The sequence below is a fragment of the Pinus tabuliformis genome, chromosome 7, assembly GCF_031772625.1.
Source record: "Pinus tabuliformis cultivar Carrire ecotype Pingquan chromosome 7, CPIR1, whole genome shotgun sequence".
Classification (NCBI taxonomy): Eukaryota; Viridiplantae; Streptophyta; class Pinopsida; order Pinales; family Pinaceae; genus Pinus; species Pinus tabuliformis.
The window spans coordinates 1,677,779,450-1,677,796,274 of record NC_142293.1 but is presented as its reverse complement, the minus strand read 5'-3'; the positions used below and the strand labels follow the sequence as shown (position 1 = coordinate 1,677,796,274).

The following is a 16,825-nucleotide window of genomic DNA, read 5'->3' as shown; positions in this document are numbered from 1 at the left end:
TAATCACTACTTTCACTTCATTGTTTCATAGTTATTTAATGTCTTAGTTGTTGGTGTCCTCTAGCATAGTGGTGTATTTGCCTAGTTATTTCCTAGGATCATTTATATTTTGTCACATTTCCATCATTGTACCTAGGTAATCTATATAATTCATCACATCTTCACTCTTTTCCTAGGTCGAATCCACATTACACTTAGATTTCATCACATTTTAGTGCCCTCACCTCTTTCACTAGGCATTTATATTATTCCATTTAGAACTTGTTATGGAGGATTCTTCAAGAGGAGCAATTAAATGTTGGAGGACCACATGTGCATTTACTTGGTCTTCATTATACTTTTGGACTTTCTTGGAGGGTGCACTTGTATTTTGAAGAATATTTTATTTAAAAAGGATAACTACCTTGGCACATTCTCCTAGGAGGCATCTTCCTCTCAAGGTATTTTATTGTTTTCCTTGGCCAAAAAAAAGGTTGTCGAGGCACTCCCTTCCTAGGGTGCACCTCCTTAACAACATATTTTATTCTATTACATGATCAAACGGGCTACTTTTGAGAACAACCTCGTCATAAGGCTTGAACACCTGGCACTCATTCACTTATCTTGGAGATCACCCTCCCTCACATACATCGAATTCATATCATTTTATTTTGAGGTGGTTATGGTTTAGATTTCTTCAAGAGTGCTTTGCACATGAAGACAACAATTGGCACTTTGCATGCAACTTGCATGAGCTTGGAGCTTCAAGAAGATGGCATGTGGCATTGGATTTATTTAGCATCTTTTATTTAGTATTATGTACATGCATTCTTGTTTTTGGAGAGCCCACTTATGCATTATTGTACTAATTTATAGCATTTTCCTTAGAGGAAAAAAAAAAGAATTTGAGGAGGAAAATATTATTTTATTAAACCTATACAAGGGTTTGCTTTCTCCCTCTTTTGTCATGTTGGATTTGGGGCTAGAGTTGGAGCTTAGATGAACACTTGTCAAATTTAATTCGCAGATCAAACAAATATGGAGTAGAGCACGCCCTACACATCAAACTACCTCCCAAATCTAGAGGAGCAACCACAGATCCATCCACCCCCGGATCATGCAATAGGGCTCCTCAATGGTTCCAGAAAACTCTAAAAACGAGCTAGTGCCGAATTCGCCCCCCTCACCCTTGACCATTAGACTCGGGAGACCTTGACATCATCGGCCTCATCGTCTGATCTCCCTCTCTCACTCTCTCTCTCTTGATAGGTTCTTGGGTTGGGTTGTCCACCTTTCTAGTGTTGGACAAACTCACTTAGTGTTTTGTATCACTGTACCTTTGTCATGGTTTTATACATATGTTCTAATATTATACTTATGTAAATTTCTTTCTTTGTATTAATTTTGGCATTTTCTAGGAGTTGTGCTGGCAACTTGGCACTCTCATATTTTATTCATATCGGTTGTATTCTTCAGTCCCATTGACCTACTTTTTGAGTCATTTGTCAAACTAAAACAAAATCGTGTTATCTTAATTGCCTTATTATGTCGCCAATGCAATATTATTCGTGAAAGCATGTTTTCTCTACTACTCTTGGATGAATGTACATATATTCTAATCTTGATAATCATAATCTCAACAAGTATTGGATTTTATCTACTCTAGTAATATTCTTTGTTATATTTCTTCAGTTTAGAACAGCAAGGATATGGAAGCTTTAATAGTCATTTCTTCACATTAGGATAGTCTCCCATTAAGCCTTGATGTGACCCCATTTGCACAATTTGCTGGAATTTACCTTTCATTTCACCTGGTGATTCATTGCCTAAAATTCTAGCAATCCTATTCTAGGGAAGTCCCCCTTGTGCCGAAGGAGAGTCAGCCTAAAGTGTAAAGAAGGCTGCTGAGGTGACATAGGCTTCCCTCTTTAGATGCCCATAGGCTAGCAATGCTCTTTTAGAATTTAACTTTCAAGTATTAGTTTGTGAGGTAACAAAAAGTATTGATAGAAGAAGTGGGCAGCGTACCTCTTCTTCAGTTTGCTCCAACAACCTATAAACAAAAGGGGAAAAAGTGGATGTTATATTTCATGTCACAACAAAAGGATATTCCCATCACAGAAAAAAATGTCCTATATTTTACTCTAGCAAGGTACAGATAAATTTGTACAGCCAAAGCATTTTAAGATAACCATATCATTTGAGAAGGGCTAAAGCCATTGCAATGAAGCAGATTGGCAGAAGAACGATCCACAACAACCCAATCTATTTACAAGTAATTTTCAGAATCTTGTGTCAAAAAATAACATTAGAAAGCACACCTTGCAAAGAGTCAAAAATAATTCTCAACATAAATACTGCTGAAGTTTGTATTTGATAAAATGCTTCAAATGTTGTTTTTGCAAAACTTATTAAAGAGGATTATGAAATTATAATGACAAAATGCATTAAATAAAGATCTAACCATAATCCTTGACATACTGAAAGATTAACTATGCTCGTCATAGAATTTAAGTTATGGTGTAATGTTCAATACTTTATAGCAAATAATTATAAGCATCTTTAATTGGGGGCCAAATAAATGTTTCCATTTGAAGGAATAACCTTATAAGGCTCCAAGGCATTGACAAACAGCACCAAACCGCTTCACAATATGAACATATTGATAAATAGGATCTTCTGGACAAAATCCTTTTCATCAAATTCAAGAAAACATTACAGGATCGACACAGAGATATCTTTAAACATTCATGTCAAACAGGTAAAAGCTTGTAAACACACAAAATTACTTTTGCTCACAATCCACTGTGATACCAAGGAAACCATTGTTTTCGACAACCTGGAGAAACACTAATGAACCAAAGAAAACAACATTGTATTAAAACAACTAGCTTTACAGCTAACCAAGTTCAGGATACTGCCATAATAGAGTTAGGATAACATCTTTTGATCTTGTTGAAGACTACAATGCTCTGGCTCAACAAAAGAAATGGTTCAACTTGATTGTAAAGATAATGATTGTCCCACGCAAACAAATGCATATTTCTTCTAACTAACGAAAAACACACTCCTTATGCTCTGAGAAAATAAAGATTATTCCTCAAGAAAATCATCCAGAAAAAGCTTAGCCAAGGCACACATCCTGAGCTGAAAATAAATCAAGTAAACACTAGAAATAGAGCACTCAGACATTCTTGATTTCTTCCAGGCAGTGGTGTCATACACAGTCCAAATCTTCTGCTAGGTCTTCCTCGAGACAGTTCTCTATTATAAGTTTTCTCCACTAGGCCTTGGATGTTTGGGGAGCTAGCCCTAGCAGATTCTGATATGCTAGCTTTTTGGGTAGTCCAGATTTGAGCTCTTTGGCCACTCCAGACTTTGGATTCTCACACATTGTACATCCCTCTTTCATGTTAATTTTTCAATGTTCTATGCTGTAACAATCACTTTAGCAAATTCTTCTTTCAATGCAATCACTTTTCCAATTTCTTTTTGATCATTCAATAACAGTAAGCAATTGTAGACAGAAAAGTAAACCAAATGCACAGTAGAAGACAGCCAAGATCAATAGAGACACAGAGATTGGTCAAAGATCAGGGAAAAACCCCACAAGGGGGAAAACCTAACCAGATTCTTCTCTATTAGATGATCATCAAATGTTCAGCAAAGAGATACATAGTCCAAGCTATGTCACAAGGTTCGTCGAACTTTAACCTTGAGGTTCGAATTTTGCCAAACCTTAAAAAAGTTTTGAGGTTCAGTGAACCTCATTGAACCTCATAGCCATTGACCAAGTACATAAATCAAAACTCATAACTTCATGTCACAACTCAAACTTGTAATTTATCCTTGCAGTTTCCATGTCCGTGATAGCATTTTTATGTTTACTGATGTTTACAAGTGGCAAGGATCAGCCATCCCTCAAAGGGGAGTAGGGGACAGATACAACTTGTCACTACTGACAAGGATCAGACTCTCCCTAGCACCCTCAACCCCGGGCGCTCTTCAGGCTCCATTCCCACCCTCGGAGCTCAAACAATGGGAAAGAGCATAGCTCAGTGTTCTCGATCAACCATGACCCTTTTCTGGAAGGGTCACCTCCACCAGTCCAAGTTGCTCTCTGAAGACCAAGAACTTCTCTTGCGGCAAAAACTATTCAAATCCAAAAACTATTCAAACAAAGTCAAATCTCCTCAAGTCAACACAAGTCAAACCATCACAAAACAAAAGTCAAACTCGATCAAATTAGATTGCCTCCCTCTCCTTCGCACGTGCGAACTCAGACCCTGCAATTTTAGAGTAGATAGAACCAATAGACGGTGATTGAGTGAGATGATGAGATGCCTCCAAGTGATGTGACCTTTGGTGTATTTATGTGGATTTGGTGGACAAATTTCCTCTTCCAAGCCGACTTGTACTTTTGAGGGTGACTTGGACCAATATTAAAAATAATATTTTCCCATGTGCAAATTAAATTTTTCCAAGTGCTAGAGGGGTCTCCTTAGGGTTTGTAGGGGTTCTCAGAGGAGGGAATTTCTCCCTCAACTGCCAAATTTCAACACTCCCTCTCAACAAGGGAGGAATTTTCGGCTGCATCATAAGTCTTATCTCAGATGTTTCGCCATCATCATCATCATCGTTGTATAATATCAGATCTTGTTTGTGCTCAAGTCTACTCATCTATTGAACATTCTCAATCTAAAGAAGAAGAATCATCATAAGGGAGATTAATCTACCACCCTATATCCAATGACAATAGGGGAGATACCACTTACCATGTGAGGTAAGGATCACTCACATGATACATCCTATTCTCCGTTGATCTTCTCACCTTGACCCTCAAGAGTCAAGTGGTAGAACACCTTCATCTAAACGCCAGATACAACTTACCATAAATGGCAAGGATCAGCCATATCTCAAATCTCCTCACCCATTGGCCAGATGGGTGGCAATCCCAACAAGCCCGACTTTGGGTAGGATGCATACTAGGATACATTCATTCAAGTTTCGGATTTCACAATACGCGCCAAATACAACTTACTATAAGTACTAAGGATCAGCCATGCCTCGGGACTAAATACAACTTGCCACAAGTGGCAAGGATCAGCCATCCCTCAAAGGGGAGTAGGGGACAGATACAACTTGTCATTAGTGACAAGGATCAGACTCTCCCTAGCACCCTCAACCCCAGGAGCTCTTCAGGCTCCATTCCCACCCTGGGAGCTCAAACAGGGGGAAAGAGCATAGCTCAGTTTTCTCGATCAGTCATGACCCTTTTCCGGAAGGGTCACCTCCACCAGTCCAAGTTTCTCTCTGAAGACCAAGAACTTCTCTTGCAGCAAAGGCTTGGTAAGTATGTTTGCTATCTTCTCATTTGTTGAAATGTGATGGAGTCTTATGGCTCCTCTCCGCACCATATCCCGAATATAGTGGTATTTGATCTCAATGTACTTGGACCTATTGTGCAACATGGGATTCTCTGAAAGCCGGATCCCCCTCTTGTTGTCGTAATATATCACAGTCGTATCTAGAACTTGCTCAAACAACTCTCCAAAGAGCTTCATCAACTATACTACCTCATAGCTAGCCATGCTAGCAGCAATATACTCAGCGTCAACCATGCTAAGAGCAACGGACTTCTACTTCTTGCTCATCTAAGATATCATGGCAGAACCCAGGCTAAAACAACACCTTGATGTGCTCTTCCTGTCAACAACATTTCTGGCCCAATCATCATCAATGTATCCATGAAGTCTCACATCTCTGACAGTATATCTCAATACAAGACTAATAGTCCCATGTAGGTATCTCAACACATGCTTAGCAGCAACCCAATGCTCATGAAGAGGCTCTGTCATAAATTGACTCAAAGTGTTGACAACAAAGCATATGTTGTTGAAGAATCTAGGGCAGATTGAATTAATGAGATTCTTCTTATCATGATAACTATTTGTGAGGCATTTAGTCTTTAGATTATTAGCACAATCTTTTGCTTATTATCATTAGTGTGTGTATTTCTTACTTCAACAAATAGCTATCAAAGCAAAGAGACAAGAGCACAAGATATGGCATTCTGCCAGGGCCAAAACCTCTCCCTCTTGGAGAGGAAAACCCGCACAAAATTCTTCTTATAGAGATTCCAATTGATGAACACCAAGACCATGACCCTTGACTGACTGAGCCACTCCAAGACCAAGACACCAATCCTCTTCTTGCATTGTTGTGATTGTCATCATCATTGCACTTTTTCTGAGATCATCACTGTGTCTACACCACCGAGATCTTGACTGTTGTTGCATCTCGAGACAGAGTATGCTCAACATATACTTCTTCTTTGAGATTGCCATGTAGAAACGTGGTCTTCACATCCATTTGATGAAGTCTCCATCCCTGGCTAGTAGCAAGAGCAATGATAGATCAAACGGTATTGTAGTGGGTAACCGATGCAAAAATGTTATCATAGTCCTCTCCCTCTTTCTGGGAGAATCCTCTAGCCACAAATCTTGCCCTATATTTCTTGATACTTTCATCTGCGCCATGTTTAATCTTGTACAACCATTTAGAAGTCACAACAGACTTTCCTTTGGGTCTCAGAACCACTTCCCATACATCATTCTTCACGATAGATTCATATTCTTCGGCCATAGCATCCTTCCAAACTTGTTCTTTAACAGCTTCTTCAAAAGTGTGTGGTTCAACCTGTATAATGTTGCTAATTGCTACAGCATATCCTTGATATCGGCATGGCTTCTTACTTTCCCTGAAGGTTCCTCTTGGAGCAGCATGTGTCTCAACATCTTGTAAAGTGTCATGAAGCCATAGTGGTCTCTTCCTGGCGGGAGGATCACATAGATGGGGATCCAAGGGGTCCATGGGTTCCATGAGATCACCAACAACATTAGTGTCTAGCTCAATCATAAGAGAATCTTCTTGTACATCCATGGCATCATCCCTTCTTCGAACATTGGCAAGGGGAGGAGCATCCCTTACTTACCCAAGGGTAGCATCTTCATCAAATGTCACATCCCTACTAAACTCTATAATCCTTTGACCAATTACATATATTTCATAAGCTTTAGAATTTTCACAATAACTAACAAAAGTACCTTTCTTTCCTAAATCTTCCAACTTGTTCCTCTCGTCCTTTGGCACATGAAAGTAGACGGGGCAGCCAAAGATCCTCAAATGTCCACAATCGGGCTTTATACTTGAGAAAACTTCTTCAAGAGTCTTGTTACCCGAGGCTTGATGAGGAGTCATATTTTGAACATAGATAGTAGTGTTTGAGCTTCTCCCCATAGAATCTTCAGTAGCCTTTGATCTTGCAACATAGCTCTAGTTGCTTCCATGATAGTCCTATTCTTCCTTTCAACTACACCATTTTGCTCTGGGTTGTAAGGTGCGATGGTGTCCTTGATTCTAGCTTTCTTGCAAAAGTCAATGAACTCATTTGAAATGAATTCTCCTCCATTATCAGACCTAAAGACTTTATTCTTCTTTCTTGTTTGTTATTCTATCAACGCCTTGAAGTCCCTGAACATCTCAAATGCTTTGTCCTTATGCTTTAAGAAGAAAATCCATGTCTTGTGGAAGAAGTCACCCACAAAAATTATATAGTGCAAGTAGCCACCAAGAGAGATCATTGGCATGGGTCCACATAAATCAGAATGTATTAGTTGAAGTATTCCATTTGTCTTGCTTCTGCTTGAAGGGAATGGTCCCTTCACCTTCTTTCCACTCGCACATCCCGGACAAACTCCATCATGATTTATTTGAACCACAGGCATTCTAGAAACCATCTTTCTCACCTTAGGCAAGGCTTCGTAATGAAAGTGTGCAAATCTCCAATGCCACAGTTCACGTTGATGATTACTATCATAAACCAATGCTTGGATCGGTCTTCCATTGACTTTATAAAGGCCTTTGATTCTTGATCCCAAAGTTAAGGCATCCCTCAAGCAAGATTCCATTGGCCAAGTAAGAACCTTTTCTTTTATGAAGGCAATTCTCATTCCATTGTCCTCTAAGGCAGATATCAACACAAGATTCTTTCAATCCCGGTACAGACAGAACATCCTGTAGATGTATAGTTTGACCATAATTCAAATGAAGTGAAAAATAACCAAACCCCTTCACAAGATAACTAGAATTGTCCCCAAAAATGATCTTCAAATTTGTCTCCCTCTCAACCAAGTTTGAGAGAACTTCACGATAACCAGTGAAGTGTCTATAGGCCCTACTATCCACTAACCAGCTATCAAACAAATCTACGGAGGAACTAGAAAGAGCGGAAATAAGAAAATATTTTGATTGAGTAGCAGCTGCATTATTATAATTCCTTGATCGCTTTTGAGGATGGTGACCTTCTTCACGGGGAGCAAGAGCTTCTCTTCCTCTTTTATTGGACCTCCTATTGTTATAGCCACGGCTGTTGTTGTGGGACCTTGGAGCGTTTCTCTTTTCTGGACAATCTCGGGCATAGTGACCATGCTTGTGGCTATTGTAGCATTGAATTTTTGATACATCCCTTCTAGGTCTTCTATTAGAGTCCTTAGATTCTGGAGTAGGCTTTCTTGAATTTGATGGTCCTCCTCTTTCTCTCTTCTTCTTGGCTTGAGCAACACATACAATAGGTTCTTCTTCATGCTTTTGAATTCTCCCTCTAGATATCATCCTGGTCTCCTCTTGAGTGCACTTGCCCAATAGCTCATCAAATGAAGGAAACTTGTTATTATTGCTAATGGTGGTAATAAATGTCTCCCAAATTGGAGGAATACCTCCAAGTGTAGTTAGTTCCAGTTCTCTATCAGATGTAATTCCTCCAGCAGACAACAGTTGATCCTTGAATTGAGATATCCTCATGAAGTATGATTGAATGGTCTCCCCCTTGTTCATTTTGATATCCTTGAGTTGATTCTTCAAGCAAAGAATATGGTTCAAGTTGCTGACTTCATACATCCCAACCAACTTATCATACATTTCCTTAGACTTCTTCAACTTTGCAACATAAGTGATCAATGATCTTTCAACGAATAAATAATGATTTTCTTAACTTTGACCTCACCTTTCTTGTACTTCGACTTGACAACAGTAGAAGCATTCTTCGAAGGCTCAGGTACCTTTCCTTCAACATATTTCAAAACATCACCCTCCTCTAAAGTCAAATCAACCCTAGCTCTCCAAACAGCATAGTTAGATAAGTCATTCAGCTTCTCTTTTATCTTGAAGTATGAGGTAGACATCTTGACCAAGTCAAAAGTTCTTCAGCAGAAGATAAGATATCTTTAGAGGGTGATTGCTCTTGTCTCCTTGGGCTTGTCTTCACCTTAGCTCTGATACCATGTTAATTTTTCAATGTTCTACTCTATAACAATAAGTTTAGCAAATTCTTTCTTCAATAGCAATCGCTTTTCCAATTTCTTTTCAATCATTCAATAACAATAAACAATTGTATATAGAACAGTAAACCATATGCACAATAGAAGACAGCCAAGGTCAATAGCGACACAGAGATTGGTCAAAGACCATGGAAAAAACCCCCAAGGGGGAAAACCCTAACTAGATTCTTCTTATATTAGATGTTCATCAAATGTTCAGCAAAGAGATACATAGTCCAAGTACATCAACAATTTGTCAAGGGTCAAGGCCCTGACCAACCAAGTCAACTATCCAATACCCAATCAAATGTGAGAAATATAGTCAAATCTGGTCAAATAACAATTATGCAATGTTTTGTCAAAGTCAACAGTGGTCAACACAACCCTAACCAGTCCTTGGTCAACGGCCAAATCAACTCCAAAATATTCAGTCAACTAGTCAAAGAATGCAGCCTCCTTCCCTTAGTCAAAACAGTCACAAAATTCTGCCCACAAAATTTCTGGTCGAAGTCAAAGTCAACCTGCAGAAGCCCTAGTTGTACTTCTGCGATGAACGTTGGTCAAGGTGCACAGAAATTTTCGGTCAATGTCCTAGAAGCCCTAGTTGTACTTCTGCAGTCAATGTTGGTCAAGGTGCATAGAAAGTTTCGGTCAACATCCTTGTTGGGGCCATGTCGGACACGTGCCCTAACATGTCTCAATTTTAGGACACATGTCCCACTAAAACCCCAAATTAAAAGTGTCGCATCTTATTTTTTTTCATTTTTTCTGTATATTTTGTGTCTATTCATGAGGAATATTGTTGAGCATGTGACTATCATTGATTTGTCGGCAGATGGAAGAATTTGTGGGCAGATTTTCACATAGTAAAAGAGACCTAGACGCTACATCCTTAATCGTGGCTCGTGGCTTCACATTGGCGCAATACATTTTGATTTTGATATCTATGTAATACATTTTGATTTTGATGACTTAATGAAAAATCTGCGATTTATGGTTTTAATATCTAAGTTCTACATCTAAATTTCTAGTTTTATTTTCTCAATCATGATATTTCTAAATGTTGTAGCTCTGATACCACTTGTTATAGCTCTGATACCACTTGTTATAGATCTAACCCGGAAATATTATAGATATGATATGAAAATATAAGATAATGCAAATAAACCCAGAAATAATATGAAATGATTCTTTATAGATCAAACCCTTATGGTAGGGCAACACCATACATTCACTCCTTAAGGAAGGAGAACACTCCACAAGCCATATGCCTGTTCATACAATAATCCTTCACTATATTCCTTGACTTGGAGTCTCTAGCCTCTATATAGGCCTCATACATACAATACCATGGGTCATTACCATGGTTCCCTCATACCATCAACTAATACCATGGGCCCATTACATTATTACTAACTACTTGTGGTCCCTTACATGATATGGGTTAACCACCTTATTTATTACTATGGCCCATCCTATTATTACATTATTACCTTGGGTACCTCCTTTGGTACCCCATATTATCCCCCCTAGGTATATAACACTAAATTTCTAGTTACTTATGTGCTTGAACAATTGTTAATAAAATGAACAATGAACATTGAACTGTGAACATCATTGATGTAGTAAATTAATAAACTAACTAGTTCTAAAATTATAAATACTAAATTATTAAATTACTAAATAGATGTCATCATGATTCATATCTGTAGATGTTCTAATTTCTAAAAAATATGCATCGAGCACTATATTTCAGTCTTATATATATGTCTTGTCCTGCATATTCTGTTTCCAGGTCACCATGTCTCATGTCAAATACTCGTATTTACGTGTCCTCTGTGTCATGTGTCCTCGTGTCATGTGACTTAGGTTGGAATACTATCAAATGGACACTCAACACTATAATCACATCCTGAAAATATGAACTTTCTAATGATAGATAGCTTCCTTAAACGGTTCATCAAGATTTCAGTGAATGTGTCCTTTGTGCCATGTTTCTGAGTCGTTGTGTCTCGTGTCAAATACTCGTATTTACGTGCCCTTAGTGTCCCTTGACCTTGTGTCATTTGACTTAGGTTGGAATGCTATCAAATGTATACTCAACACTATAATCGCTTCCTGAAAATATGGACTTTCTAATGATAGATAGCTTCCTTGAACAGTTCATCAAAATTTCAGTAAATACCCTTTTGAAGATCTCCCCTTACCATGCAAATGCCCTTTTGAAGGCCTATCTTTATTATGCACACAAGAAATATTGTGTACACATGAAAACCTGCTAAAATCCAGAAAATATCTAAAACCTGTACCAGTTTTAGTATGGGGTCTAGACTAATTCCCAAAAAAAAAACTGCAATGCAGATCTCATGCAAGGAACTTCTTCAATCTTTAACTCTGAGAATGAAGATCAGAAAATATGTGATAAGTTTGGATAAAGCACTCAAACTATCAATGAAGAATGAACCCAAAAAATACAAATGGTAAATCAATCACTAATGTATGCACAAACTGTCCATGCCGAATAAACCAAGATGAACTTTCCACACATTTATTTTGAGTGATCATAGGCTAGAAATATCACCTTTTTGGTTGTCCTCTTTTCACTGAAGGATGTGTGTTATTCAAGATATTGATGACTTCCAAAAAGTTCTAATAGCTAGATCAATGTTGCACGAAGCGGGAGCGAAGCGGAAGCGCGAAGCGGAAGCGCGAAGCGGAAGCGCGAAGCGGAAGCGTCATTTTCCAAAAATCTAGGAAGCGAAGCGTCTGCGGAAGCGTCTGCTATATATATATATTTTTTTATATTTTTTTGCATTTATACTCAAAACAAACATCCCAAATACCAAATTAATTGTAGAAGACATGAAAACATGCATATTTTTGCATAAATCAAGATAGATATGGAATCCATGATTCCATTGTAGTTACTAGTATGTACAACAATCATCTATATTCTAGCTATTACAAACATACATCAAATTTTTAAACATATTATAAAACATAAAACATTTAAGCATATTATAAAACATAAGACATAGAGCATATTATGATTTATCTAGCAAGTGAGCAACTGTCAACATTTGTCATGTCCAAAATTCAAATAATAATGTTTACAAAATATGTCACTTGGTCACCGCCAAGCCAAAAAGGTTCAAAATTCAAATTCACAAGTCTACAAGTCTAATGAGTAATCTATGACAAAAAGAAGTAGATTGTGAATATATCTACTAATCTCTCCTCCTTCCACCACGAATAGAACGTGATGGCGGGCCTCCACGTGGTGGCAATGAAGAAGATGGTCCGTGTGTAAGTCGTGGCACTGGAACTGATGAAGAAGAACCCCCTGCTGTTGGTGGGTAACCATGGAACCTAGGAACCAAGGGACCAGATGGGGGTGGGGGTGGTGGCATATCAACACGGTCATCATCATCCTAGAATCGCTCAAAAAATTCATGCAAAAAAAAAAAAACACTAGTTAACAAAAAAATTAAAAACATGAATTAGAGAAATGCTTTATAAGGGAAAATTAGAAAATTCATACCACAATGGACATACCTGGATAAGAGCATCCTCTAATTGCTCTAGTCGCAACACTCCATCCTCCAAATTGGGCTCCTCTGGATTCTTGTCCCAAATCAACAAGTCTTTATTAGACTTTGCATCTTCACAGTAATGGGACAACAATCGCAAGTTGTAATGAACATAAACCAAGCTCTCTGCCCGGTCTAAATTCAACCTATTCCTTTTAACACTTTGGATGAAAGAATAAGAGCTCCAACACCTCTCTGCAGAAGAAGTGTTTACCACCTGTGATAGCACCCGCAATGCCAAACTCTGTAGAAGTGGAGTACCCCCTCCATGCATGTTCCACCACTCAAGAGCAGAAAAAGTCTCTCGATCTTGAATTGCATGCATGCTCCCAAATGGACCAGTGTTGAGCGTATAGTTGCTCACCTGTCTCCGTACCAATGCAGCCTCCTCATCATCAGGGATTAATCTACTCAATGCAGCCATATATTTTTCGTGAACCTCTCTATCTTGGTGTGGTTTTTTCCTGCTTCCCCCCCCAGGTGCTGGTGTTGAAAGCCATGATGGATGATAGTATTTAGGTGTCAAAACATATGCTAATGCATGCAATGGAATATTTAGCATTTCCCATCGGTTTTGCACCTCTACACGAATATAATTGTACAAGGTGGTATCTCTAGGCTCAACAATGTCTTTAATCTGCCCCAACATGCTATCCATTTGCTCATACACCTCCCCAATTACTGGTCGATCTGAATCTGCAAACTTGATCATGTAATAAATTGGTTTGGTGAATTGCAAAACATATTTAACCTGTGACCAAAAGTAACTGTCAAGAACAGTGTCCTTGACTACATTAGCACCATCTGTGTCAGTGTTAATTTCATCCCATGTTTCAGCACACACCAGATTAGTTAAAGCTTGTCTCACCCTCACTAGCCGCCTAAAGGTGAGGTAATAACTAGCAAATCTTGTCTTTGCAATTTTAAGCAATTGCAACTTGGAGTAAGTGCCATAGAAGTAGTTTACCCTTGTATGCCCTGTGATGAATTTAATGAGCTGCTTCCCTTTCCTGTAAACCTCAGCAATCCACCCACAATCTTTGTGTTTCACAATATCATGCATCAAAAGGTTCAATGTGTGAACCAGGCACCCAGACCAAAAGATGTGTGGATGAGTACGCTCAATAATTTTTCCTGCTGCCTTACAATTTGCTGCATTATCTGTGATCACTTGAACCACATTATTCGGACCAACATATTTGATTGATTTCAATAGGAGATCTGCAATGTTTTGTGCAGTTGCACTGATGGAGGAGGAGTCATGACATGCAATAAATACTGCACCACTAGAAGAAACACCAAGAACATTTATCAAATGTTGGTTTCTAATATTTGTCCACCCATCTGATACAATGGATACCCCAGAATCCACCCACTCATGTGTAAAATGTGTCAAAGCTCTTTGAACCTTAGCTTTTTCTCTTTCTAATAACACTGTTCTAGCTTTCTCATAGTTGGGGGCCTTGTATCCTTTTGGGGCTTCATTGATGGCCTTTACCATGTCATGCCAATAGGGAGAGCGAAGCACATTGAATGGTACACCGCAAGCACAAAGAAAACGGACAATCTTTCCATCCACATCATCCCTCCCAGCAACATTAAGGAAATCCCCTATTGTTTTTCTACCTCCAGAGGTTGCAGAAGTACCATGAGGAGATGGGCAACTACCAAATTTAGAGGTTGCACTTGATTCAGAATGAGTTTTTTGTTTCTTGTTTTTTTGTTGTGCAGCCATCTCTATTTGGATGTATTTTTTTCTTTGTTCAGTTGAAATGTTTGGGCAAATTTGTACCCCCACAGAACCCTTTTTTTCATCACTGTCCAGCACCCCACAAAGATGCCTCCTCAGACGGGTATATGAACCCGTATATGGTTTTCCTCCATGACAACCATGAGGGCACACAAATTTGTAAGATCCACCACCCTTTCCCCCTTCAAGTTTGGTCACATAGTTCCACAAGGGTGTTGATGTACCTTTCCCATCTTGTGCTTCAGTGTCCCCTTCAAGTTCATCCCCTTCCTCTTCAAACCCTTCCTCCTCATCATACATTGGGTCACTACTATTAGGACCAAGTTCATCCCCTTCCTCTTCCCCTCTATTCCTCATCCTTGCCATCATTAAAACCAAGAGTGGAATGATACATAGAAGCCAAAAGAACACCATCTTGGAATATGGATATAGGTGGTGGACAACCTGTAAATAAAGGAGCAAGTAGAAACAATGGGAAAGAGTAGGAGAGGGAGGAGAAAAATACAATTTTTTTTTCAAAAAAACAAGGGAGTTTGGGGTTTGAACTTACCTCTTTAGCTCTTGTAGATGAAGTCCTCCAAGCTCTTGCTCCAAGCTCCTCCTCCTTCTCCTAGCTCCTCCTTCTTCACTCCTCCAAGCTCTCCTCTCTTCTCCTCTCCTTTCCTCTCTTCTCTTCTCCTCTCCTCTCTTCTCTTCTCCAACTCTCATAAACTCAAAGTGAGAAAATGAGAAGAGAATGGGGGCTTTATTCTTTTCTAAACTCACCCTAAACTCACCCTAACCTCACCCTAACCCACCCCCTCATGCAAACTCAAGTTAACTTTTAAAAAAAATTAAAAAAAATTCGAGTTACATTGCTGCACCCGCGGAAATTTCCGGAAGCGCGGATCCGGAGCTCGTGAAGCGTGCGCTTCCGAGCCGAAGCGAGGCGCTTCCGGAGGCCCGAAGCGCCCTCCGAAGCGCGGATCCGGGCCAACGCAACCTATATTCCAGGAATCGTTTCAAAAAACAGGAATCGCGCTTCATGAATTTTGGAATCGCGCTTCGCCTGGAGGTTCCGAAACGTTTCCGTACGGGACGCGATTCCGGCCTAGGATCCGGGGGGGGGCGATTCCTGCAACTATGAGCTAGATTGAAGGAAGTACCTAAACCCCACCATTTCTAGGGCCAAAATGTTTTAGAATGTGCAAGCGCATTTTGAAATGCCATCAAATGTTTCATGTGCTTTTCATTACTTGGAAGCACCACTTAAAAGGGAAGGCAGGCATTGAGCACATTTTGAGCCACAATCTCACTAAAACAAATCACCGAGAACGCTAGAAAACATGAATATGCTAAAAATTAAGTTGCATGATATGGAGAAATAGGTACGCATTTCTGAAACAAAAACGCACTAGAAACGTGACCCCCAAAAAAATTTGGAAACAGGGAAATGTGATATATATAGCATATTATATTGAAAATTAAAAAGATCATTATGACTAAGTGAGCAAGAACATTTAAATGACAAGCAATGTTCTAATGAAAAATGTAACTAGTGTTGATCTTCATAATGTAAGAAAATGTAATTTTTATCATTGATTATATTCATTATTATTATTTTATTTCTTCGTCAAAGCATGTTCTTCATGCTCATAGATTCAATTGAGTCAAAAGAGTATTATTGAGTCAAAATAAATGTATTTAGTCAAGTCCCATTTGGGCTTTTTGTAAGAAAAGAAAAAATTGAGTCTAAGTATCAACACAAGACCAAGTCGGCCCTCCTTAGACAAATCGGCCTTAGAGGTAGTTATTCGACCCTCCTTGACATGTATAAATAAATCAACTCGAGCTCATTCAATCATCATTATCAACACATCAATTTTTGTGCCAATAAAGGGAAGAAAAGTTAGTCAAAGTCAAAGGAGAAAGAAAAATCGTGATGTTTGCCCTAATTTTGCTCACATGTGCAAAAAGTTTGCGGCTTTCCAAGGCTACTAAAGGGCTGAACTTTGGCCTCCACTACAGGTCCGAGATTTTCTATGATTTGACCAGATTTCAGAAGGGTTTGACAAACATTGACTTTGACTTGTTGGAGGAGACTTGGAGGAGGGTTTATATGGGTTCTTTGTGGCAGTCTTGGTCTTGAA

General features: G+C 39.0%; 1 protein-coding gene across 1 annotated transcript in view; it reads right to left on the bottom strand.

Moving 5' to 3' along the window:
• LOC149254899 (uncharacterized) overlaps window positions 1–16,825 on the bottom strand; it is a 207,310-nt gene that overhangs the window by 33,766 nt on the left and 156,719 nt on the right. Inside the window, exon 7 of the mRNA XM_089457141.1 lies at window positions 2,008–2,032. Coding sequence (XP_089313267.1) covers window positions 2,008–2,032 — 25 coding nt within the window. The remainder of the gene's footprint in view (window positions 1–2,007; window positions 2,033–16,825) is intronic.